Source organism: Salmo salar, chromosome ssa13 (assembly GCF_905237065.1).
Source record: "Salmo salar chromosome ssa13, Ssal_v3.1, whole genome shotgun sequence".
Taxonomy (NCBI): Eukaryota; Metazoa; Chordata; class Actinopteri; order Salmoniformes; family Salmonidae; genus Salmo; species Salmo salar.
Window position 1 is genome coordinate 42,750,937 of NC_059454.1, and position 25,157 is coordinate 42,776,093.

At 41.9% G+C, this 25,157-nt stretch overlaps 2 protein-coding genes across 5 annotated transcripts in view; both read left to right on the forward strand.

Annotated features, from left to right (window-relative positions):
• Nucleotides 1-1,203: 1,203 nt before the first annotated feature.
• LOC106567033 (proton-transporting V-type ATPase complex assembly regulator TMEM9) lies at nucleotides 1,204-16,691 on the forward strand. Of its 2 annotated transcripts, none has more exons than XM_014135839.2 (6): nucleotides 1,204-1,287; nucleotides 1,675-1,832; nucleotides 3,854-3,945; nucleotides 8,815-8,923; nucleotides 14,516-14,647; nucleotides 14,969-16,691. In XM_014135839.2, exons 2-6 carry the CDS (start codon nucleotides 1,737-1,739, stop codon nucleotides 15,119-15,121), a joined length of 582 nt encoding a protein of 193 aa, XP_013991314.1. In that variant the 5' UTR covers nucleotides 1,204-1,287; nucleotides 1,675-1,736; the 3' UTR covers nucleotides 15,122-16,691. The 2 variants fall into 2 exon arrangements, with proteins under 2 accessions (XP_013991314.1, XP_013991313.1); XM_014135838.2 differs by having other exon boundaries at nucleotides 1,232-1,320.
• Nucleotides 16,692-17,948: 1,257 nt separating this feature from the next.
• Nucleotides 17,949-25,157, forward strand: part of LOC106567031 (dihydropyridine-sensitive L-type skeletal muscle calcium channel subunit alpha-1) — a 50,277-nt gene continuing 43,068 nt past the window's right edge. For all 3 annotated transcript variants that reach the window (XM_014135835.2, XM_014135836.2, XM_014135837.2), the window contains exons 1-2: nucleotides 17,949-18,557; nucleotides 21,215-21,320. In XM_014135835.2, the coding sequence (XP_013991310.2) occupies nucleotides 18,361-18,557; nucleotides 21,215-21,320 (303 nt within the window). In that variant the 5' untranslated portion in view covers nucleotides 17,949-18,360. The remainder of the gene's footprint in view (nucleotides 18,558-21,214; nucleotides 21,321-25,157) is intronic.

The window sequence follows — 25,157 nt, forward strand, 5'->3', positions numbered from 1 at the left end:
AGAAGAGAATCAGCCCATCGGGTATCTCACTACACCCCCATATACCATATATTGAAATAGGTAGACAGAAGGATTAAAAGTATGTTTACATTGTAATAGAGTAATACAGCTTTCTAGCCCCACCCATAACTTATTTTGCTCTTTATATCGTTCCCAGAATGCATGGATTATTGAGTCATTCGTTTTACACTTAAGACACGACTCTGCTGTTGTGCTGTAGAATTTGTGAAAAGATTTTAAATCGAAATTTCGTGATATCTTGGTCAGTCCAAAATTACTTTTTAATTCTGTCATAATAAATGAAATAAATGTATTTCCTGTTACCAAGTCATTTATGTTTTTTATGCCTTTAGTTTTCCATGTGGACCAACTTATTAGTGAATTCCAAAAAGCTTTCCAAAGATTGTTCCATAAGGTTGTGTATTTAGGGCATGATATTGGTTCTTGTAAAATACTTTTCGTTTTCTTCCATGTTGTTATAGTGTTCTTAACTATGAAGTTGTTCATGTTCGTAGCTTTTAGCCTTTGAAAATAGACACGTAAAAAGATTCAGGGGTTGAGCATGAGCATCTTCAATATGTACCCATTGTTCCTCTTTAGTGCATTTAACTGTATGTCACAAGTTAAAGCCTTGGGTGGCAGGTTGATACAAATCCAAGTCTGGAAGGTTTAAACCACCCTCAGACTTAGGAAGATGTAAAACTTTCCATTTGATTCCGTGAATTTTATTTGCCCATATAAAGTATGTTATGAACGAGTGTACTTTTTAAAGAGAATGTCTGCGGTGGGGAATTGGTATTACCGAAAATAAATACAAAAACTTTGGCAGCCATGCCATTCTATAGAGTTTCTTCTACCTGTAAGATTTATGGGAAGATGATTCCATTTTATTAGACCTGCTTTCATATTGTTGAGTAATGTAATACAGTTTTCTTTATATATGACTCTATATGATATTGATATGACTACCAGGAAATGGAGCTATTGATCGGGTCAAGAAGAAGAAGCAGGGGTTAACCTTATACTTTCCACCAGAGTGAGAGAGGATACACCTTTTTAGTCAGAGGACACACATTTGTCAATAGATTACACACACTGGACTGAGGCTTTTTCCCAACAGACATCAAATTGCATGCAATGATGTACACAAATTGTATAATGCCAGGGATCCTAATAGGTCACACTTTTGTTTTATTCCAACCCAGTAGGTGGCGATAATGCGCCATTGAAGCTTGTTGCCAACAACGGTTAACACCACGGAAGAAGAAAATCTAAAGTCATCTTGTGGTATGTGCCAAGGAAATAAATAACGTTTCAAAGGTATTTACTAGCTAATAAGTATGTCGCTGGTGTGGTATTTTTTCTGTTTAGTTTGCAACATACACATATACATCAATGGCACGAATGTCTTCGACTTAGCTTCCGTTTTAAGCCCTGTTGACAGCCTGCTAGCTGTTACGTGCTATCAGATTACCGTTGACAGCAGTTGTAAATTAATTTGTTTATTTCAAAATGTAGCCAGAGAGAACATGTGGGAGACAACTTAATGGAATAATATGTAGTATCTAGCTATGTAACTAACAGCTATCCATGTAACTAACAGCTATCCTTGCTAAGACTTGCCATAAAGAGTGTGTTTGTGGGTGCGTGGGTGCCCTCTTCCTCCACATATAGGGTGGTGTTCTTCCTCCGGTCCAGGGTAAGGAGGTTGCTACCTGGCGGGTCTGTCTGTTAGTATGTCGTCCAGGAGAGAACAGAGTTCCAGGTCCCTTTTATTCGGCCTGCTGGTTGTACTGCTCAGTGACGCCATCTCCTTTGCACACGCTAGTAAGGTATATCAATTCCAGGACCATCAACTGTGGTGTGTTCTAGCCGGAGTCCCAGATCCGTTTCTGCTGTCTTGCAAATTCCGTTGCCGGCAACTTTTGAAGAAAGCTTCGAGTGATATTTGCTATTGTGAATTTCATTGCCCAATGGCACAACCCCTAGATGGGGGTCTGGGGGTCCTGTTGTAAAGCTAATTTCCTGCAATTCTACATATTCTGACATGGTTTAGGCCTATGACCAGAGTGGAAGATAATTTATTTTTGGACAACTGTTACTTTGAGTATGCACATTATTTTATTTTATTAAATAATTATTTGTCTGTTTGACACTTTATTCAGACAGTAATTAAATGAGATGGGGAGACAGGAAAATGGGAAGGTTGGATGCAGGGATTGATCCCTGTTCTCAGGTGGAAAGCTGAATGTGACGTGCCGGGGAGTGTTACCACTACACCAAAACTCTGCACAGTAAATACTGATATTAATGGTTAATGCCAGTGGGGAACCAAATCATAAGATTGTATTCTCCTTGTCCATAGACTTCTTTCAAGGTAAGGGCACAAACATTTTGTTATTTGGGTAAACTATCTCTTTAAAATAGGGCTGATAGAAAATCCTGCTTGCTCTCCAGGAGGGTTGGCCACCCCTGATGTTTCCCAAGTGCTGGGTGTTTGAAAATGTTCTTGTTATAACAATTAATTTCTCAAAATCACCCGACCTTCAATAAAAGTCTAATGAATTTCAATATTCAGGAGGTTTATTCCATCTAGTTTAATATCCTTTTCATTGTCTTACTCTGCATAGACGCAATATGTGTTTTATGAGTTGTGAGTCCCCCTAAAATGTCCAAAATGTTATTTGATCCCTGGAGCATATAGGATATAATATCCAGTGACTATTTGTATGACTTAGTCAAAACGGTCCATTGATGGCTGAAAAATACATTATTAATTTTCAAAGACCCAAGTAGGCATATCAGATTTCAAATATGTGATTACACTGGCAAAATAATGACGAAGTGGAATAATAAAATACGTGTGGGGAACAACAGTAGTGTTTTGCTGACAAGCACACTAATTAACCTATATTGTTGCTCATTGTTAAGAATGAGGATTGTTCCACTGATCAGACTAAATAAAGTAAATGGGTAATACGATCTCCTGAAGACAAGATGACATAAATCTACACCCTAACCAAATAATCTTTATATTTATTGTCCCCTCTGTAGCATAAAATCAGGTCACCCTACCGAAATTCCCTGCTAAAACATACTGTAGGTCTGTCTGCTGCTGCCTTTTTGTTGGCACAGCCTAAATGTCAATCACCAAACCAGGGGACAAATGCAAGTGTGGATTTAACACGCTGTCAAAAGGCTGCATTCTGCAATAGGGGCGGGAGCAACAGCAGCCTCATTTTGTTGACATTGTACATGAAACTGCGCTACCGTGCTACTATTTTTTCTAGTTATATATATATGGATAACGTTCTCTCTTTCCATTCAGTTCCACTCTAATCCTGAGGGGCGTTTCTTTAAAACATGCATCCAATCCACTTGATCCCTAACATAACTAGACCAATCCTATGCTTCAATGTTCCGCGGTTCACAGTGCTGTGGCGAGACAGGACGATGATAGAGGTTCCGCTCGTGATGTTAACCTGCAGGCGCAGATGCTCCGATTTCAAAACGATTTGGAGCACAGTTGAAAAGTTAATGCGCTGACTATAATGGACTAATTAGGGAAATAAAAGCAGTACTTTTCAATTACGTGAGATATTAGAGATGTGCCGTGAGAGCGTGAGAAGAGGGTCAAACGCCTGTGTCTCACAGCCAATGCGTAGGATTTGGCAACTCTGCATTGCTGTGATTGCCTATAGCGTTTGGCGTGACAAATGACAATGACAGCAATGGCGTTGACAAGACAGCACAAATAGATCTGGTATAAGCTAGTGTATAGGGCTACTACTGTCATTTCTTTGGTAATGCACATGTCACTGTATAGTAATAAGGAGCTTCTCTATATTCTCAGAGTTTTGAAGATGTGCGCTGCAAGTGTATCTGTCCACCCTACAGGAACATCACCGGACACATCTACAGCAGGAATGTCTCCCAGAAAGATTGGTGAGCGATTTTCTAGTGCATAACATGTGCATGCACATAATGCTGAATTCACAATCTAGTCTTCCAATCTAGGGGTGGTGGATTTCAAGTTCCATACCAAAAAAACCCATCCTAGACCACTTTTACTCCACACACAGAGCTGCATACAAAGCTCTCCCCCGCCCTCCATTTGGCAAATCTGACCACAATTCTATCCTCCTGATTCCTGCTTACAAGTAAAAACTAAAGCAGGAAGTACCAGTGACTCGCTCAATACGTAAGTGGTCAGATGACGCGGATGTTACACTACAGGACTGTTTTGCTAGCACAGACTAGAATATGTTCCGGGATTCATCCAATGGCATTGAGGAATACACCACCTCAGTCATTGGCTTCATCAATAAGTGCATCGACGACGTCGTCCCAACAGTGACTGTACGTACATATCCTAACCAGAAGCCATGGATTACAGGCAGCATCCGCATCGAGCTAAAGACTAGAGCTGCCACTTTCAAGTAGCGGGAGACCAATCTGAACGCTGATAAGAAATCCCTCTATGCCCTCAGACGAACCATCAAACAAGCAAAGCGTCAATACAGGATTAAGATTGAATCCTACTACAACGGCTCTGACACTCGTCAGATGTGGCAGGGCTTGAAAACTATTACGGACTACAAAGGGAAACCCAGACGCGAGCTGCCCAGTGACTCGAGCCTACCAGACGAGCTAAATGCCTTTTATGCTTGATTCGAGGCAAGCAACACTGAAGCATGCACGAGAGCACCAGCTGTTTTGGATGACTGTGTGATAACGCTCTCGGTAGCCGACGTGAACAAAACCTTTAAACAGGTCAACATTTACAAAGCCGCTGGGCCAGACGGATTACCAGGACGTGTACTTAAAGCATGCGCGGAACAGCTGTCAAGTGTCTCCACTGACATTTTCAACCTCTCCCTGACCGAGTCTGTAATACCTACATGTTTCAAGCAAACCACCATTGTCCCTGTGCCCAAGGATGTGAAGGTAACCCGCCTAAATTATTACCACCCCGTGGCACTCATATCGGTAGCCATGAAGTGCTTTGAAAGGCTGGTCATGGCTCACATCAACAGCATCCTCCCGGACACCCTAGACCCACTCCAATTCACATACCGCCCCAACAGATCCACAGACGACGCAATCTCAATCGCACTCCACACTGCCCTTTCCCACCTGGACAAAAGGAACACCTACAGTTGAAGTCGGAAGTTTACATACACCTTAGCCAAATACATTTCACAATAGTAAAAATTCCCTGTCTTAGGTCAGTTAGGATCACACCTTTATTTTAAGAATGTGAAATGTCAGAATAATAGTTGAGAGAATGATTTAGAAGGGCTATATAAATACATTTGATTTGATGGTATCTCTGTGCATTCAAATTGCCATTGATGAAATGCATTTGTGTTCGATGTCCGTAGCTTATGCCTGCCCATACCATAACCCCACCGCCACCATGGGGCACTCTGTTCACAACGTTGACATCAGCAAACAGCTCCCCCCTACACAACGCCATACATGTGGTCTGCGGTTATGAGGCCTGTTGGAGGTACTGCCAAATTCTCTAAAACGACGTTGAAGGTGGCTTATGGTAGAGAAATGTTCTGTCAACAGCTCTGATGGACATTCCTGCAGTCAGCATGCCAATTGCATGCTCCCTCAAATCTTGAGACATGTGTTGTGTCACAAAACAGCACATTTTAGAGTGGCCTTTTATTGTCCCCAGCACAAAGTGCATCTGTGTAATTATCATGCTGTTTAATCAGCTTCTTGATATGCCACACCTGTCAACTGGATGGATTATCTTGGCAAAGGAGAAATGCTCACTAACAGGGATGTAAACAAATTTGTGCACAGAATTAGAGAGAAATACGTTTTTTGTGCATATGGAAAATTTCTAGGATCTTTTATTTCAGCTCATGAAACCAACACCTTACATGTTGCATGTATATTTTTGTACAATGTAGTTCTACACACAGACAGTGCTTTTAACATAGTGTTTTCAACTTACAGTTGAAGTCGGAAGTTTACATACACCTTGGCCAAATACATTTAAACTCAGTTTTTCACAATTCCTGACATTTAATCTTAGCAAAAATTCCCTGTCTTAGGTCAGTTAGGATCACCACTTTATTTTAAGAATGTGAAATGTCAGGATAACAGTAGAAAGAAGGATTTATTTAAGCTTTTATTTCTTTCATCACATTCCCAGTGGGTCAGAAGTTTACATGCACTCAATTAGTATTTGGTAGCATTGCCTTTAAATTGTTTAACTTGGGTCCAACATTTCGGGTAGCCTTCCACAAGCTTCCCACAATAAGTTGGGTGAATTTTGGCCCATTCCTCCTGACAGAGCTGGAGTAACTGAGTCAGGTTTGTACAGTTGTACTCCTTGCTCGCACACGCTTTTTCAGTTCTGCCCACAGATTTTCTATGTGATTGAGGTCAGGGCTTTGTGATGGCCACTCCAATACCTTGACTTTGTTGTCCTTAAGCCATTTTGTCACAACTTTGGAAGTATTCTTGGGGTCATTGTTCATTTGGAAGATCCATTTGTGACCAAGCTTTAACTCCCTGACTGATGTCTTGAGATGTTGCCTCAATATATCCACATAATTTTTCTGCCTCATGATGCCATCTATTTAGTGAAGTGCACCAGTCCCTCCTGCAGCAAAGCACCCCCCCACCATGAAGCTCCCACCCCCGTGCTTCACGGTTGGGATGGTGTTCTCCGGCTTGCAAGCCTCCCCCTTTTTCCTCCAAACATAACGATGGTCATTATGGCCAAACAGTTCTATTTTTGTTTCATCAGACCAGAGGACATTTCTCCAAAAAGTATGATCTTTGTCCCCATGTGCAGTTGCAAACCGTAGTCTGGCTTTCTTATGGCGGTTTTGGAGCAGAGGCTTCTTCCTTGCTGAGCGGCCTTTCAGGTTATGTTGATATTGAACTTTTTTTACTGTGGATATAGATAGTTTTGTACCTGTTTCCTCTAGCATCTTCACAAGGTCCTTTGCTGCTGTTCTGGGATTGATTTTTACTTTTCGCACCAAAGTACGTTCATCTCTAGGAGACAGAACGCGTCTCCTTCCTGAGCGGTATGACGGCTGCGTGGTCCCATGGTGTTTATACTTGTGTACTATTGTTTGTACAGATGAACGTGGTACCTTCAGGCATTTGGAAATTGCTCCCAAGGATGAACCAGACTTGTAGAGGTCTACAATATTTTTTCTGAGGTGTTGGCTGATTTCTTTTGATTTTCCCATGATGTCAAGCAAAGAGGCACTGAGTTTAAAGGTAGGCCTTGAAATACATCCACAGGTACATGTCCAATTCACTCAAATAATGTAAATTAGCCTATCAGAAGCTTCTAAAGCCATGACATTCTTTTCTGGAATTTTCCAAGCTGTTTAAAGGCACAGTCAACTTAATGTATGTAAACTTCTGACCCACTAGAATTGTGATACAGTGAATTATAAGTGAAATAATCTGACTGTAAACAATTGTTGGAAAACTTACTTGTGTCATGCATGAAGTAGATGTCCTAACCGACTTGCCAAAACTATAGTTTGTTAACAAGAAATGTGTGAAGTGGTTGAAAAACGAGTTTTAATGACTCCAACCTAGGTGTATGTAGACTTCTGACTTCAACTGTATGCGAGAATGCTGTTCATCGACTACATCTCAGCGTTCAACACCATAGTGCCCACGAAGCTCATCACTAAGCTAAGGACTCTGGGACTAAACACCTCCCTCTGCAACTGGATCCTGGACTTCCTGACGGGTCGCCCTCGGGTGGTAAGAGGAGGCAACAATATGTCTGCCACGTTGATCCTTAACACTGGGGCCCCTCAGGGGTGTGTACTTATTCCCCTCCTGTATTTCCTGTTCACCCACGACTGCGTGGTCAAACACGACTCCAACACCATCATTAAGTTTGCTGACGACACAACAGTGGTAGGCCTGATCACCGACAACGATGAGACAGCCTATAGGGAGGAGGTCAGAGAACTGTCAGTGTGGTGCCAGGACAACAACCTCTCCCTCAATGTGAGCAACCCCTCAGGAGACTGAAAAGATTTGGCATGGGCCCCCAGATCCTCAAAAGGTTCTACAGCTGCACCATCGAGAGCATCCTGACCGGTTGCATCACCGCCTGGTATGGCAACTGCTCGGCATTTGACCGTAAGGCGCTACAGAGGGTAGTGCGAACGGCCCAGTACATCATTGGGGCCAAGCTTCCTGACATCCAGGACCTATATACCAGGCAGTGTCAGAGGAAAGCCCAAATAATTGTCAAAGACTCCAGTCACCCAAGTTATAGACTGTTTTCTCTGCTACCGCACGGCAAGCGGTACCGGAGCGCCAAGTCTAGGACCAAAAGGCTCCTCAACAGCTTCTACCTCCAAGCCATTAGACTGCTGAACAATTCATAAAAATCGCCACCGGACAATTTACATTGACCCCCCCCCCCTGTACACTGCTGCTGCTTGCTGTTTGTTTGTTACCTATGCATAGTCACTTCGCCCCCACCTACATGTACAGATTACCTCAACTATTGTGTTACTTTTCATTATTACTTTTTATTTTAGCCTACTTGGTAAATGCTTTCTTCTTCTTGAACTGCACTGTTGGTTAAGGACTTGTAAGTAAGCATTTCACGGTAAAGTCTACACTTGTTGTATTCGGCGCATGTGGCAAATAAAGTTTGATTTGATTTAAATGAATATATATTGGTTTGTTGTTTATGGTAGTCATGGAAAGGCTCAACTAAAAATGTAGACTACATCTTGGCCCAGTCCATAATGTCATCTTGGATCCATCATAATATGTTTATTTATCGGTCCCCAGTAAGTGCCTCCATGTGGTGGAGCCCATGCCAGTACCGGGCCATGATGTGGAGGCCTACTGTCTGCTGTGCGAGTGCAAGTATGAGGAACGCAGCAGCAACACCATCAAGGTACCGAGTCTGATCCTTCCACACAGTCCATCAACTGTTATTAACTCATGTTGGGTGTGGTTAAATTCCACGTGCCCATAGGGACAATTTTTGCCTCTTAAATAACTCTCCCGAGGTTAAGGGTCACCGATTGTAACTCAGCTATGGTGGTCTGGAAAGTGACTGCTAAGGACTTACTGTCCGCTTAGCAGATGGTTTATAGCCTTAAGTTATGTTATGGCATGTGCTGTGGCACTGGGAGAATGGAACAGATAAGGAAGCTTTTAGGTTTTTTTTTTGTTTATTTTTTGGGGGTTTATGTTAACCTCTCTGGGCTAGGTATCGTCCCACCTACGCAACAGCCAGTGTAATCCCGTGGCGCGATATTCAAATACCTTAGAAATGCTATTACTTCAATTTCTCAAACATATGACTATTTTACACCATTTTAAAGACAAGACTCTCGTTAATCTAACCACACTGTCCGATTTCAAAAAGGCTTTACAACGAAAGCAAAACATTAGATTATGTCAGCAGAGTACCCAGCCAGAAATAATCAGACACCCATTTTTCAAGCTAGCATATAATGTCACATAAACCCAAACCACAGCTAAATGCAGCACTAACCTTTGATGATCTTACTACAAGACTACAAGACCATGGTGATTGCCTACGGAGCTGTGAAGGGAACGGCACCTCCATACCTTCAGGCTCTGATCAGGCCCTACACCCAAACAAGGGCACTGCGTTCATCCACCACTGGCCTGCTGGCCCCCCTACCTCTGAGGAAGCACAGTTCCCGCTCAGCCCAGTCAAAACTGTTCGCTGCTCTGGCACCCCAATGGTGGAACAAGCTCCCTCACGACGCCAGGACAGCGGAGTCAATCACCACCTTCCGGAGACACCTGAAACCCCACCTCTTTAAGGAATACCTAGGATAGGATAAAGTAATCCTTCTAACCCCCCCCCTTAAAATATTTAGATGCACTATTGTAAAGTGGTTGTTCCACTGGATATCATAAGGTGAATGCACCATTTTGTAAGTCGCTCTGGATAAGAGCGTCTGCTAAATGACTTAAATGTAAATGTAAATGTAATGTAAATGATCTTCATCAGATGACAATCCTAGGACATTATGTTATACATGCATGTTTTGTTCAATCAAGTTCATATTTATATCAAAAAACAGCTTTTTACATTAGCATGTGACGTTCAGAACTAGCATACCCCCCGCAAACTTCCGGTGAATTTACTAAATTACTCACGATAAACGTTCACAAAAAACATAACAATTATTTTAAGAATTATAGATACAGAACTCCTTTATGCACTCGCTATGTCCGATTTTAAAATAGCTTTTCGGTGAAAGCACATTTTGCAATATTCTGAGTAGATAGCCCGGCATCACAGGGCTAGCTATTTAGACACCCACCAAGTTTAGCCCTCACCAAAGTCAGATTTACTATAAGAAAAATGTTATTACCTTTGCTGTTCTTCGTCAGAATGCACTCCCAGGACTTCTACTTCAATAACAAATGTTGGTTTGGTTCAAAATAATCCATAGTTATATCCAAATATCGGCGTTTTGTTCGTGTGTTCAAGACACTATCCGAAAGGGTAAAGAAGGGTGATGCGCCCGACGCGTTTCGTGACAAAAAAATTCTAAATATTCCATTACCGTACTTCGAAGCATGTCAACCGCTGTTTAAAATCAATTTTTATGCCATTTTTCTCGTAAAAAAGCGATAATATTCCAACCGGGAAACCGTGTTTTAGTACAAAGAGAGAGAAAATAAAAACATGGGGTCGCCTCGTGCACGCGCCTCGGTCTCATTGTCCTCTGATAGACCACTTACCAAAGGCGCTAATGTTTTTCAGCCAGGGGCTGCAATGACATCATTCAGCTTTTTCCCGGGTTCTGAGAGCCTATGGGAGCCGTAGGAAGTGTCACGTTACAGCAAAGATCCTAAGTTTTCAATAAAAAGAGTCAAGAAGCCCAAGGAATGGTCAGAGAGGGCACTTCCTGTACAGAATCTTCTCAGGTTTTTGCCTGCCATATGAGTTCTGTTATACTCACAGACACCATTCAAACAGTTTTAGAAACTTTAGGGTGTTTTCTATCCAAAGCCAATAATTATATGCATATTCTAGTTTCTGGGCAGTAGTAATAACCAGATTAAATCGGGTACGTTTTTTATCAGGCCGTACAAAAACTGACCCGCTCCCTTAACAGGTTTTAAGGACTCTCTGGAGAACGTTTCTGTCTTCACCTCCTTTTGTGCACAATTGTTTTATGAAACCTTTGAAATACAGTCGTGGTTCACTTTATGCTTTGAATCCAGCGTTTCCACACCTGAGCAACCAAAGATTCCCAACTGGGGTATAAACTGACAGGGGGTAATGCTAAAGAGGAAATGGTAGAGGAGGATGGTGTTCAAAACCATGACTAAAATAATACATTCACTGACTGTCCATACAGCATATACTGTATGTAAGGCCCGACTCTAATTGTAAATACCAGATTGTACTGAAATGCACGCTTTTTTTATTTACACCTCAATGTTTATCAGTAAAATTCATTACAATTTCATTAAGGTATGTGATGGCCGAATGTTGTGTATTATGGCTGGTTTGCTGGTAACTGATGTTGTGCATTATGGCTGGTTTGCTGGTAACTGATGTTGTACGTTATGGCTGGTTTACTGGTAAATGATGTTGTACGTTATGGCTGGTTTACTGGTAACTGATGTTGTACGTTATGGCTGGTTTACTGGTAACTGTAAGTGTAGTAGAAGGTTCCACTACTCAGACCACGTTACGCTGTGGGTGCCAGAGCGGAGCTTAGTGGTACAGGTTCCCAGGTGGTCATCGAAGTTCAGGTCCTTCTCCCAGATCTCAAACTTCATAAAAGCCCTGGATGCCACATTTAGAAAGTTGAATACGGTACTCCAGGATGGGTTTTGAGTATGCTTGTGCCAGTTTGTCATGCCACCACACCAAACCTTGACATAGGGGTCAGAGCTAATTACCAGTAGGGTCCCCTCTAAGGCCACTAGCATACAGGCCTGATCGTTTGCACCATGGACGCCAGCCAGCATACAGAGAAACAGCAGTCTCAAGGACAGGGAGAGGGAGGAGGCCATGGGGGCGGGGGGGTCAAAAATGTTACCATGACAACAGGATGACCCTACTTAAGCCACGTGGGTCAGAAAAAACCTGAGTCAATTCGCAAACAGTTTTCACTAGTGATGGAGGAAAAAAATGTATTTGGTTACATATCGCAATATTATTTTGCACAATATTATATCAATACTTTGAGTCAAAGTATTGATTTCCCCCTCCCCAAAATGATGATGATAATAATAATAATTTTGCTAGCTAGCGCTAGTTGGCTGTACCTGCGCCAAAACTCCTGTGTTTTTCATCCTATAGCTTGTTTAGAACATCAATAAAATGACAGTATCGAATCACAACACATCGAAAATCTTGAGAATCGCTATACATATCGTATCGTCACCAAAGTTTTGTGATTATATTGTATCACGAGTTCCATTCGCAATTCCCAGCCCTAGTCTTCACAGAGAAGAGTAGATACAAATAAATAAATAAGTCCACTACATTCCTAAAGAAAATATGTACTTTCTACTCAATACATTATCTCTGACACCCAAAAGTACTCGTTACGTTTTGAATGCTTAGCAGCACAGGGAAATGGTCTAATTCACGCACTTATCAAGAGAGAATCTCCATCCCTACTGCATCTAATCTGGCGGACTCATTAAACACAAATGCTTTGTTTGTAAATGATGTCTGAGTGTTGGAGTGTGCCGCTGGCTATCCATACATTTTTTTAAATTGGTTTGGTTAGTATAAGGAATTTGAAATTATTTATACTTTCACTTTTAATACTTAAGTATATTTTAGCAATTACATTTACTTTTGATACTTAAGTATATTTAAAACCAAATACTTTGACCTTTACTCAAGTAGGATTTTACTGGGTGACTTTGCTTTTACTTGTCATTTTTCTATTAAGGTATCTTTACTTTTACTCAAGTATGACAATTGGGTACTTTTCCCACCACGGAATACTCACCTTCGATGGCCACTGGCATGCTGGAGAAGTGTGCTCTTCTACGGATGAATAGACAGCATGTATGGCCTCGTGTGGGCGAGCGGTTTGCTGATGTCAACGTTGTGAACAGAGTGCCCCGTGGACAGCAATTAGAATGCACAGAGATACCGTGACAAGATCCAGAGGGCCACTGTCGTGCCATTCATACGCCGCCATCCATCACCTTATGTTTCAGCATGATAATGCACGGCCTTGTGACGCAAGGATCTGTACACAATTCCTGGAAGCTGAAAATGTCCCAGTTCTTCCATGACCTGCGTACTCACCAGACATGTCACCCATTGAGCATGTGTATGGATCGACAGCGTATTCCAGTTCCCGCCAATATGTGGAGATGTGTCGGGCTGCAAATGGTGGTCACACCACATACTGAATGGTTTTCCGATCCACGCCCCTACCTTTTTTTTAAGGTATCTGTGACCAACAAATGCATGTCTGTATTCCCAGTCATGTAAAATCCATAGATTAGGGCCTAATTTATTTATTTCAATTGACTGATTTCCTTATGAACTGTAACTTTAATCTTTGAAATAGATGAAGGTTGCATTTTATATTTTTATTCATTTTAATTTGGTAACAGAATTTTGAGTTTAATCACTTAATTCCAAATATATATTAGTAAAAGCACTATAACTAATTGGTAGACCTACCTTTACTTTTTATATCTGTGAACTTTCATTATACATCTGAACTTTCATTATTGTTCACCTAATACCTTTTTTGCACTATTGGTTAGAACCTGTAAGTAAGCATTTCACTGTAAGGTCTACACCTGTTGTATTCGGCGCACGTGACAAATAAACTTTGATTTGATTTTGCTCCCTCATGAAGGAGAGAAATTAGAAAATATCTTTGGTAATGGAATTTCAAGCCACAGGGCAATGTTTTTTAAACTTCCACAAGGTAAATAATTTATCCTAAACTAAATATAACTGTTGATATTATTTGGCAGGGGTCTTTAGGTCAACAGTCATGTGTTTTGATGTATTTCTAATACTTATTAAGACTTTTTCTGGTAGATGTTTTCTAAGACCCTTTTCCATCTGACCAGAAATCAAAACCTTTGCATGTTCCTAATATTTAGGATAGAAAATAGCTGCTAAAATGTATATATGCCTTAATTTCAACAACCAAAAATATCTAGACTCTTAACTTTAATTTGACACTAGATTTGACATGCTCCTATGCAGTTCACATGTTGGTGTTCATGGGTCATTTTACTTCTTTTAAAAAAATTTTTTTACATGCCATGCCTTTTTAGATACTGTATTTGCCAATAATGTTTATAATAAATTATATATTTATAATATAGAAATGTGTGAAATATCCCTCTCCCTCTGCTTTTTTTGTAATAATACATATTTTCTTCTCTTTGTATTCCTGCATATGTTTTAATGTTTGTCTTTGCATTTCAGAAAGCAGCCAAAGGCCTTGTCTACCGAACGTTAATCAAAGCTGCATTATATCCTCTGTCCCAGGTGACCATCCTCATCTACCTGTCAGTGGTGGGCTCCCTCCTACTCTACATGTTGTTCCTGCTGCTGGTTGACCCTCTGATCCGTAAACATGACCCCTACATCCAGCCCCTTCACAACGAAGAGGACTCTGAGGTAATACACATTGGCACACACAAATGAATGAGTTACTTTAACTCTTTGAATTTTGGAAGGTCAGCTATATACAGGAGCTCTTTTTCCATTTATCAGTTGTAGAGTGCCAGCTTTGCTCTTCCACACAGTCACCACACAGAGGGATCATAAACTCACATTACCTATCAGTTAAGCTTTGTGCTTTGATGATGATAGTTCTCTCTGATACCACTAAGTTTTGTTGAGGTCAACCGGGGAAGGTCAACAGGTGAAGAACACAGGAGTGTGTGTGACGTCCTGTGTCTGTAACGTCCTGTGCTCTGTCTCTGTCTCCCCTCACAGGACATGCGGCCGCAGCCTGAGGGTGCCAGTGCTGCTCAGGGAGGCAGAAGTAACACGGTACTGGAGAGGGTAGAGGGGGCACAGCAGCGGTGGAAAAAGCAGGTCCAGGAACAGCGCAAGACTGTCTTTGACCGACACAAGATGCTTAGTTAAACCCCAATGGCTGACTTCAGATCAGAGAGTAGTCACCTCCTGAGCTTTGTTCACTGCTGCTATTATACTGTCATTAGCTACTTCGTTATTGTCCAGGATTTCAATTCCTTTGCCATTTCAATACATTCCCAGCACCTTTAGGACAGTTTATGTACAGTAATGCTGTTTGGAATGATGGCTGGCCCAATTGTCCTTTGTTTCCAAAATGATGGTTGTAGTCATGATTCCAAAGCTAAAGAATACAGATGTGATAGATGTGTACCAAATGAGCAGTATAACAAAACAGCATAATGCAAGTTCCATCTTCATCTCTGCATCATACACTGAGTGTACAAAACATTAAGAACACCTGTTCTTTCCATGACACAGACTGACCAGGTGAATCCAGGTGAAAGCTATGATCCCTTATTGATGTCACTTGTTAAATCCACTTCAGTCAGTGTAGATGAAGGGATGGAGACAGTTTTAAAGAAGGATTTTTAAGCCTCGAGACAATTGGGACATCGATTGTGTGTGCGCCATTCAGACGGTGAATGGGCAAGACAAAAGATTTGTGCCTTTAAACGGTAGTAGGTGCCAGGCGCACCAGTTTGTGTCAAAAACTGCAACGCGGCTGGGTTTTTCACACTTAACAGTTTCCCAAAGGACATCCAGCCAACTTGACACATCTGTGGGAAGCATAGGAGTCAACATAGGGGGCAACAACTCAATATTAGGAAAGTGTTCCTAATGTTTGTTATACTCGGTGTATACCGTTAAAGGAAACTGGATATGTTGCAATGACGTCATAAAAAAATAAGCTTGAAAAAATAGGACTGATTCAGAATGTCTTAATATGCTTAAGCTCCTTTAAATATATATATCCAACCCTCATTGTAGCATTGTTGTGTTGTGAAGCTACCTCAGTACCTCAGTTTTATTAAGCCTTGTAATAATGAGTCATGGTTTTGCCGACTTTGTTTTGAGAGACTCTGAAGTGGCGACTTGGGTTTATTGAAACCTCTGAGGTAGCTGAACGTGAATGGCTTGGCTTGTAACGCTCTCTTATAATGTAGTTATTAACTGTAGAATCACTGGTTAACGGGTTTTGGAATTACTGGAATGCCAAATGGCTTCGAATGATTCCAGAGTGGAATATTGCGGTCAGTTGGATTGACTCTCACATTATTAGCGAGGACTGATACTCTGTGCAGGGTGGGGGGGGGGATTTCCATTCACAAGGTGGCGTTTTGCTGGCCTGCTTTTACTCAGATATACATGTTACGGAATGATGAAGATGTCTGTTGAATTATTATTTCTTAATGTATTTTTTAGCTGTTGTATTTAAATGCAGATGCACTCTTTTTTTTTTGAAATTGACGTTGTTTTGAATATAATTTTCATCATGTGAAAATGATCGGCCTGTATGTTGATTTTTTAAGACATCGACTGATACGTTTGAATCGGTTGTTACATTTGTTTATTACAGTTATCATATCTTGCACTGTTGAAAGAATGTCTGTTTGATGTAATTGTCTACATCATGCTTGGAAAACAATAATAAATAAAAAAAATCCCTTGGTTGAGCTTATATTTATCCTGTTGAAGTTATTTGGTGAAATCTGTGTAAAATAGTTTGAAGCCGCTTTTGTCTTCATTCATGATGTCAGAGCCCTTGTTGTCGCTTGCATTGCTTACCGCCTTTTTCTGAAGCCGTAGGCCTCGTCTTCTGTTGTGCTTGTATTACTTATGACCACTAGATGGCAACACATCATTTGGTATTTTATATAGGCCTATCTATGTTAGCTGGGCCTGGGGGGAAAATACTTCAAAGAACATAATTACCAACCGCACATTTTGTTAACAGAACACTTAGCTTAGTCCTTTTTAACAACATTGCAGTAGCTAGAGGACTTGTGATAAGCTGTTTCACAGCCTTTATGATTAACCTTACAAGTTTAAATTAAACGCTTGTGTGTTGTAGTGTTTTTTTTTGTTTGGTATAGGAAGTTACATGTCGTGAATGGTATTCTTTTGATGCAGTTTAGACATGCCACCTGCCCTATCCTGGAGAGGGTTTCTGGTGTCGAGATCAATGTCAAACAGGTAAATATGTTGTGTAACACTTCAGAGAAATCATGACAACATGAAGACTCTTAATCGTCGCTAATTGTCCTATTCCCTATATATCGCACTACTGTTGGCCAGGGCCCTGGTCAAAACTAGCGCACTAAATAGGGAGTGAGGTGGCATTTGGGATGTATCCTTTGTGTTCCTGCCTGCCAACTCACTGTACTGTTCAGATGAAGAATGTTTATACTGTAGACTAGTTTGGGTTGGTACTATGGTATAAACACTCTCCTCCATCTGCACTGTGTCACAGAAGCACAACAAGTCAGCCTGCCCTGGCCGCTGAAGGCAAGAAAGAACATCCACGCCTCTTTTCCTCCCTCTCTCCTCCCTCTTTTCTCTTGTTTTTCATGTGTTCAGACAATGCTGCTACAAGTAGCTCCTTCCTGCCTCCCTCTCTTTCCTCTTCTTCATGTTCACAGATTAGTGTCTTCTTTAGATCTCTAGTCGGTAGGGGGACAACTGCACACTTTCTGTCTCGCTTGGGGACAGGCTGTTTTTTCTGCTGCCCCAGGAGGACTTCCTCTACCCTGACTGATCGTGCTTCCCCCTTCCTTCCTTGTGCACACCGTCCCCCACACCCTCACCCCCCAAAACCCCCTTAGCTTCCCCTACACCCTCCTCAGCCACCTTCCAACCCCCCCACCCCCGCTGTCATTCCCCTGACCCTCCACCTCCAGCCTGTTAGCCATCCCCAAGCATGGCTACAGTCAGTCCGTCGTTAGCGCTCTATATTTAAATCAGGGAGGCGGCCGGGCCAACTGCTGTTCTTCAAGCAGCTCACAGACAACTCCTCTAAGTTTTCCTCTCCTGGTCTGGTGCATTTTTTTCCTCTAACAGGAGCCTGGGCCAAGTGGATAACTCTGTCCTGTCCCTGTTCCTGTGGCTCTGAGAGAGCGAGAGCGAGACAGAGTCAGGAGGACAGAGAGAAGGAGAGAGAGGGAAGAGCACAGAACTGAGGACCTAAGGATTGTGGAAGTTCTGGAACTTAAGTGGGGGCCACAGTGGAGTCACAACACAAAGTTGTGTAGCAGATACAACCGTTTCTGGAATATTTGGTGGTGATTAGAGGAGAGGACGTATCTTTCCAGGATTTAGAAGCTTTGTCCCGGGCGGGACAGTAGGACAGTATGGCAGCCAACGGTGAGCCGGCGATGGCTGCGTTGACATCGTTCATCATGAACGAAGATGAGCTGAAGAGGAAGCAGAGGGAGAAGTTGAAGAAGATGCAGGCGACGGGGGGTAACCCTCGCCCCGCCCGATCCCTCTTCTTCTTCACTCTCACAAACCCCTTCAGAAAAGCCTGCATTAACATCGTAGAGTGGAAGTATCCTTTATGGGACCACACAGTACACAGAAATGCATGCGCACACACACGCATCCTGCGGCGCTCTTTAACACAATCCTGACTCTTGCTCTTTGGTTCTGTTGAAGAAATGTTCCGTGTGACTTATTTAAGTGATAATGCCCGAGAAGCCCGGTGTTTGTTGGATATGTTGGCACGGGTGTTGTTAGACCCGAGACGAAGCCGAGCGTTATACTCTCTGTATGCTCTCTACTCATGTCATGCCTATATTCTCTGCAGAACATTTGTGTGCTTGGTGGTTGAACCTTCTATTCTACAGTATCACTCTCGTTTGGACATTTCAGAGACTTTAAATGTGTTACTTGCCAAATGTTTTTTTTTAGACCAAGTACATATGCAAAACCAATCTGCCTGCTTGCCATGCTAAAAGTGTACGGATAGTTGAACAGGGAACTTCCCAGCTGGTGCATTTAGTTCCCAAGCGCAGCCATGTCTATAATCATCTTTAACATCTCTGTTGAGGAACTGCTGTAGGTGTTAAAACTCTTGTTATGCACCCTGCCTGGGTTGCCCACCCAGAGTCTATGTGAAATATTTAACCCCAGTCTTTTCACTGTCCAGGGTGCTTGTCCACGGGTTAACCCTGCACGATTTAAAAAACCCAACAGTTAATGAAAAGTGTCTGGCTGACTTGGCTGCTTTTATGTGGAAAGAGCATTGTTGAATTGTTAGGGCACAGTTAGCCCATAGATATATATTTTACCAGTATCATATAGTTGAGTACCCATAATATCTACTGTATTATATACGGTGTTGTATATCTACTGTATTATTGGATGCACTTTCAAATTGCCATGTTCTAAGCTGAGGGGCTTTCCCACCCATTCTAGTTATTCTATGTCTATGACAGTTAGCTTGATCCTGAAGACAGGTTGTTGAAGGATGTTTTCCTACTCTGGGGTTTCCACCCTGTTTTCGGATCAGTCTCGCATACTATAGCTGTCTGCTGGTTATACATTGGTAAAAACATTTCATCTAGATTTCATCTAGTATTTGTCGACACTATTTCTCCTGGCCAGAGGCAAAGGCTTGTCTTCAGTTCAGAACTTTTGATGGTGGAGATGGAGATTGTTATTTATTGGATCCACTGCTTGTTTCCATCATAGATTATGGTTTGTAAGATGATTTGCCAATTGACAGGATGTCCTGTTCATAGATTAAAGATAGCACCTACTTTTGTTTTTCTGCAGGCATGTTCTGGCATTGTCAGTTGTTAGGATGAAACATCCTCTGAACGTTCAACCGTAAAAAGAGAGAGATTGATTGTTTACACATCGCTTTGTGCTCACAGAATCCAGGCCTCAGGTACTCAGAGCAGAAGAATGTTCTAGAAATAGAAGGTAAAAATATACACTCTTTACAACACTTGTAAAATTGACTTTTCCTATGTGCCACACACAACGAGACTGACCTTAGTAATTCATCAACATAGGCAAAAATGTAACTTGGGGCTTATTTGAGTTTGTGTTAAGTGTGTTTAAAAGGTTTGATAATATTCTGGGCTGGTGGTCAGTAGTGCAGCTGTCCTGTGGCATCACACTGAGACACTGCTGCTGAGCTGGCAGGGGATTTCTGACATAGCTCCCCTTAGAGGTGGGAATGAGCAGGGTGGGCAGGATTGGCAGATTCATGGTCCGTTTATATTCGTTTTTATTTTCAATTCAGTTTCGTTTTAGTTTTCAGACCTGATTTGCTAGTTTTTATTTAGTTGAAGTTTTATGAAAAACATTTATTTCATTTTTATATTTTTTTAGTTTCAGTTAGGGACAGAAAGCATGCGTGGGAGGCTAGAAGCCATTGGTGTTGTATAGTTTTTGTGTTTTTTGGGATGTCACTTTTTGCCACTGGGGACAGTAATACATAAGATGATGGTTCAGGTCCAACTTTATATGAACAAAGTGATTGATGACGTCACACCATTAATTCCTATGTGAAGACTCAATGGCCAATTTGAAGCTCAGGAAGTCGGTTTTAGTTTGCTAAAATTGTGTACAGTACAGTATGAAGATAGGTAGAAACTGCTTCCCCAATAGAAATCCCGGATCACACTTGTTTTCAAGGCGATGTTCGCTAGCTAAACTCATGCGCAGAAATACGTCATCGGGTCTAACTGTCACCTCGCGTCGAACTACGCATGTGCAGGCTATCAAATCAAAGGCACTAATTTGGTATAAAGTTGTTTTTGACGAAAATGAAAATGTCAGTTTTTCACTTTCACAAAGTTGGAGTAATAACATGTTCAACTACTTAAAAGACATTGGCTCGAATCTGTTGTGCATTTCGATTTAGAGGCTAGCTCAGTGCTGCGCCCTCACTGAGTATCTCAAGTCCAACAGGGTTAATGCAGGCTGCCAGTAGAAACTTAATTACATTTAGAACTTTTTCTGCGTACGATTTTAAAATAATCGGTTCAAGGACATGCAGACGCAAAAAAAATAGGAAATCACTTGACTGTTTTCACCATCAAGGTCTATCTCAGGAAGCATCACAGTGAAATCCACAACAAGAGCATATCTCTCAATAGCTCAATGTTCCCATCTGGTCCAGTCTCATATTTTTCAATATTAGCCCTGTGTGTATCTGCCTGGTTTGTTGTCTTCCTGATCCGTCCTCTCCAGACCCTTTGAGATCATCATCCTGCTGACCATCTTTGCCAACTGTGTGGCCTTGGCTGTGTTCCTACCCATGCCTGAAGACGACAACAACGCTACCAACACCAGCCTGGTGAGAACCTACTGACCTGATCTTCAGTTTGTGTGTGTAAAGCTGTTCTGATTGTAACATAATTATGACATGCACTGATTATACCATACATTAGGAATATCTGCTGGCCCACGTTGACTCCAATGACCCCACAGTTGAGGCTACATTTGGGGTTTTCCCAGTGGAGTGACGTCACGTCAACATGCAGTAAGAGGGTATTTTGTGGCTGATGGCAACTAAGGCATGTTGAACAAGCTGACGGTCATCAGTTGGACAACAACAGCTGTGTCCTTCTATCCTTAGCGTATGACTGGTAGGCTAATACATGGTGCAAATGCTTGAAATCCAAGTAATCTCCTTTGAAACAAACAAAGTGTTTGGTCATAGTCAGTTGGTTTTCTCAGTGCTTTCGCTTTCGAGTCATCGCAAGGTCAGACTGTCCTGTCCAGCAGCTTACCGCTCCAGCTATAGTACATCGGCCCCTTGAGTCCCATCCTCATCCTCAACATGCCTCCAGAGCTAAGACAGTGCTATATGTAGGACAACGTGGAAATATACGGACAAGGAGGCAAGGGAATCAGTGAGAGGGTTTTAGTTTACATGCTGAAAGTCATATTGAGGTTTTTTGTTTTCAGAGTATGAGGTTGAGATTTTGGAGCCTTGGTTTTTGACAGTGTCACACCAACATGGTAAATGAGACCGTGACATTAGTTTGGATATAGTCGCTCATGACAGACTGTTAGCTGGAGAGATTTGTTTCTGGCTTCCAAGATTAGCCAGGATGTGATTTCCGTCCGCATACGCTGGACAACAGCCGCTCATCATCTTAACACCGGTTCGGTATCAACTAGACTGGGTGCCAGTCTGACTTGCTCCCTTACCAGCTCAAATCCATAATGAAATGGACAGGCACCCAGGCTAAGTACCAACAGCACCTAATAAAATATCTGTCGATCAGATATAGTTTTAATAAATTGATCACACTCTACATAGCAGGCGACTCTTAATGTCTCCAACGTTTATCACACTCAGTGACTGTAAGGCAAGACAGGCGTTAGGCAGGTGTTAGCCCTCCCTAGCCTGGTCTGTGGAGCGTCCTAAGGCTTTATATTTAGGCCTGTTCTCATAGGTGTGTGTTGATGTACTGCTGTGGGTGTGGGAGTACGGTGCAGGCCGTAGTTCTGAGTCGGAGGGTTATACTTAACCCCACAACCCAGGAGGTTTTTCCATACACTCACCCCTTAATTTAGGGGATTTCTGAAGGAATATTTGAAAGTGTCTTGAGATAACTAGTCGATGATACTGGAGAGTGGCTATGTGTATAAAGATTGTCTCCGAAGATCAGAGACAGGCTTTCAGATCAGGCACAGAACATGCAATGTAAAATAAATCTAGTTGTTTCAGCTCATTATTTTTAAGTAACTGGTTCTGCAGTTTTTTTTCTCGGCCCAAGTGTTACCTGAATAAACCAAAACATTATTGGCCAAACAAGAGAGAACTATACTGAACAAAAATATAAACGCGACATGCAACAATTTCAACGATTTTACTGAGTTACATTTCATATAAGGAAATCAGTCAATTGAAATAAATTCATTATGTCGTAATCTATGGATTTCACATGACTGGGAATACAGATATGCATCTGATGGTCACAGATACTTAAAAAAAAGGTATGGTTGTGGATCAGAAAACCAGTCAGTATCTGGTGTGACCACCATTTGCCTCATGCAGCATGGCACATCTCCTTCACATAGAGTTGATCAGGCTGTTGATTGTGGCCTGTGGAATGTTATCCCACTCGTCTTCAATGGCTGTGTGAAACTGCTGGATCCAGAGCATCCCAAACATGCTCAATGGGAGACATGTCTGGTGAGTATGCAGGCCATGGAAGAACTGGGCCATTTTCAGCTTCCAGGAATAGGTGTACAGATCCTTGCGACATGGGGCCGTGCATTATCATGCTGAAAAATGAGATGATGGCGGCGGATGAATGGCACGACAGTGGGCCTCAGGATCCTGTCATGGTATCTCCGTGCATTCAAATTGCCATCAATGAAATGCATTTGTGTTCGATGTCCGTAGTTTATGCCTGCCCATACCATAACCCCACCGCCACCATGGGGCACTCTGTTCACAACGTTGACATCAGCAAACAGCTCGCCCCTACACAACGCCATACACGTGGTCTGCGGTTATGAGGCCTGTTGGAGGTACTTCCAAATTCTCTAAAACGACGTTGAAGGTGGCTTATGGTAGAGAAATGTTCTGTCAACAGCTCTGGTGGACATTCCTGCAGTCAGCATGCCAATTGCATGCTCCCTCAAATCTTGAGACATCTTTTGCATTGTGTTGTGTCACAAAACTGCACATTTTAGAGTGGCTTTTTATTGTCCCCAGCACAAGGTGCACCTGTGTAATTATCATGCTGTTTAATCAGCTTCTTGATATGCCACACCTGTCAACTGGATGGATTATCTTGGTAAAGGAGAAATGCTCACTAACAGGGATGTAAACAAATTTGTGCACACAATTTAAGAGAAATAAGCTTTTTGTGCATATGGAACATTTCTAGGATCTTTTATTTCAGCTCATGAAACCATCACCTTATATATTCCATTTATATTTTTGTACAATGTAGTTCTACACACAGACAGTGCTTTTAACATACAATGTTTTCAACTTACAGTTGAAGTCGGAAGTTTACATACACCTTAGCCAAATACATTTAAACTCAGTTTTTCACAATTCCTGACATTTAATCCTAGTCAAAATTCCCTGTCTTACCTAAGTCAGTTAGGATCACCACTTTATTTTAAGAATGTGAAATGTCAGGATAACAGTAGAAAGAAGGATTTATTTCAGCTTTTATTTCTTTCATCACATTCCCAGTGGGTCAGAAGTTTACATGCACTCAATTAGTATTTGGTAGCATTGCCTTTAAATTGTTTAACTTGGGTCAAACGTTTTGGGTGGCCTTCACAAGCTTCCAACAATAAGTTGGGTGAATTTTGGCCCATTCCTCCTGACAGAGCTGGAGTAACTGAGTCAGGTTTGTAGGCCTCCTTGCTTGCACACGCTTTTTCAGTTCTACCCACAGATTTTCTATGGGATTGAGGTCAGGGCTTTGTGATGGCCACTCCAATACCTTGACTTTGTTGTCCTTAAGCCATTTTGTCACAACTTTGGAAGTATCCTTGGGGTCATTGTCCATTTGGAAGACCCATTTGTGACCCAGCTTTAACTTCCTGACTGATGTCTTGATATGTTGATATATATCCACACATAATTTTTCTTCCTCATGATGCTGTCTATTTTGTGAAGTGCACCAGCACCAGTCCCTCCTGCAGCAAAGCACCCCCCCAACATGATGCTGCCACCCCCGTGGGATGGTGTTCTTCGGCTTGCAAGCCTTCCCCCTTTTCCTCCAAACATAACGATGGTCATTATGGCCAAACAGTTCTATTTTTGTTTCATCAGACCGGAGAACATTTCTCCAAAAAGTACGATCTTTGTCCCCATGTGCAGTTGCAAACCGTAGTCTGGCTTTTTTATGGTGGTTTTGGAGCAGTGGCTTCTTCCTTGCTGAGCGGCCTTTCAGCTTATGTCGATATAGGACTCGTTTTACTATGGATATAGATACTTTTGTACCTGTTTCCTCCAGCATCTTCACAAGGTCCTTTGCTGTTGTTCTGGGATTGATTTGGTCCCATGGTGTTTACACTTGCGTACTATTGTTTCGTACAGATGAACATGGTACCTTCAGGCATTTGGAAATTGCTCCCAAGGATGAACCAGACTTGTGGAGGTCTTGGCTGATTTATTTTGATTTTCCCATGATATCAAGCAAAGAGGCAG

Coding starts and splice junctions, on each gene's coding strand:
- LOC106567033 (XM_014135839.2), top strand. CDS start 1,737: ATGTCGTCCAGGAGAGAACAGAGTTCCAGGTCCCTTTTATTCGGCCTG. Junction 1,833..3,853: donor CCTTTGCACACGCTAGTAAG/GTATATCAATTC, acceptor CTATATTCTCAG/AGTTTTGAAGATGTGCGCTG. Junction 8,924..14,515: donor GCAGCAGCAACACCATCAAG/GTACCGAGTCTG, acceptor CCTCTGTCCCAG/GTGACCATCCTCATCTACCT.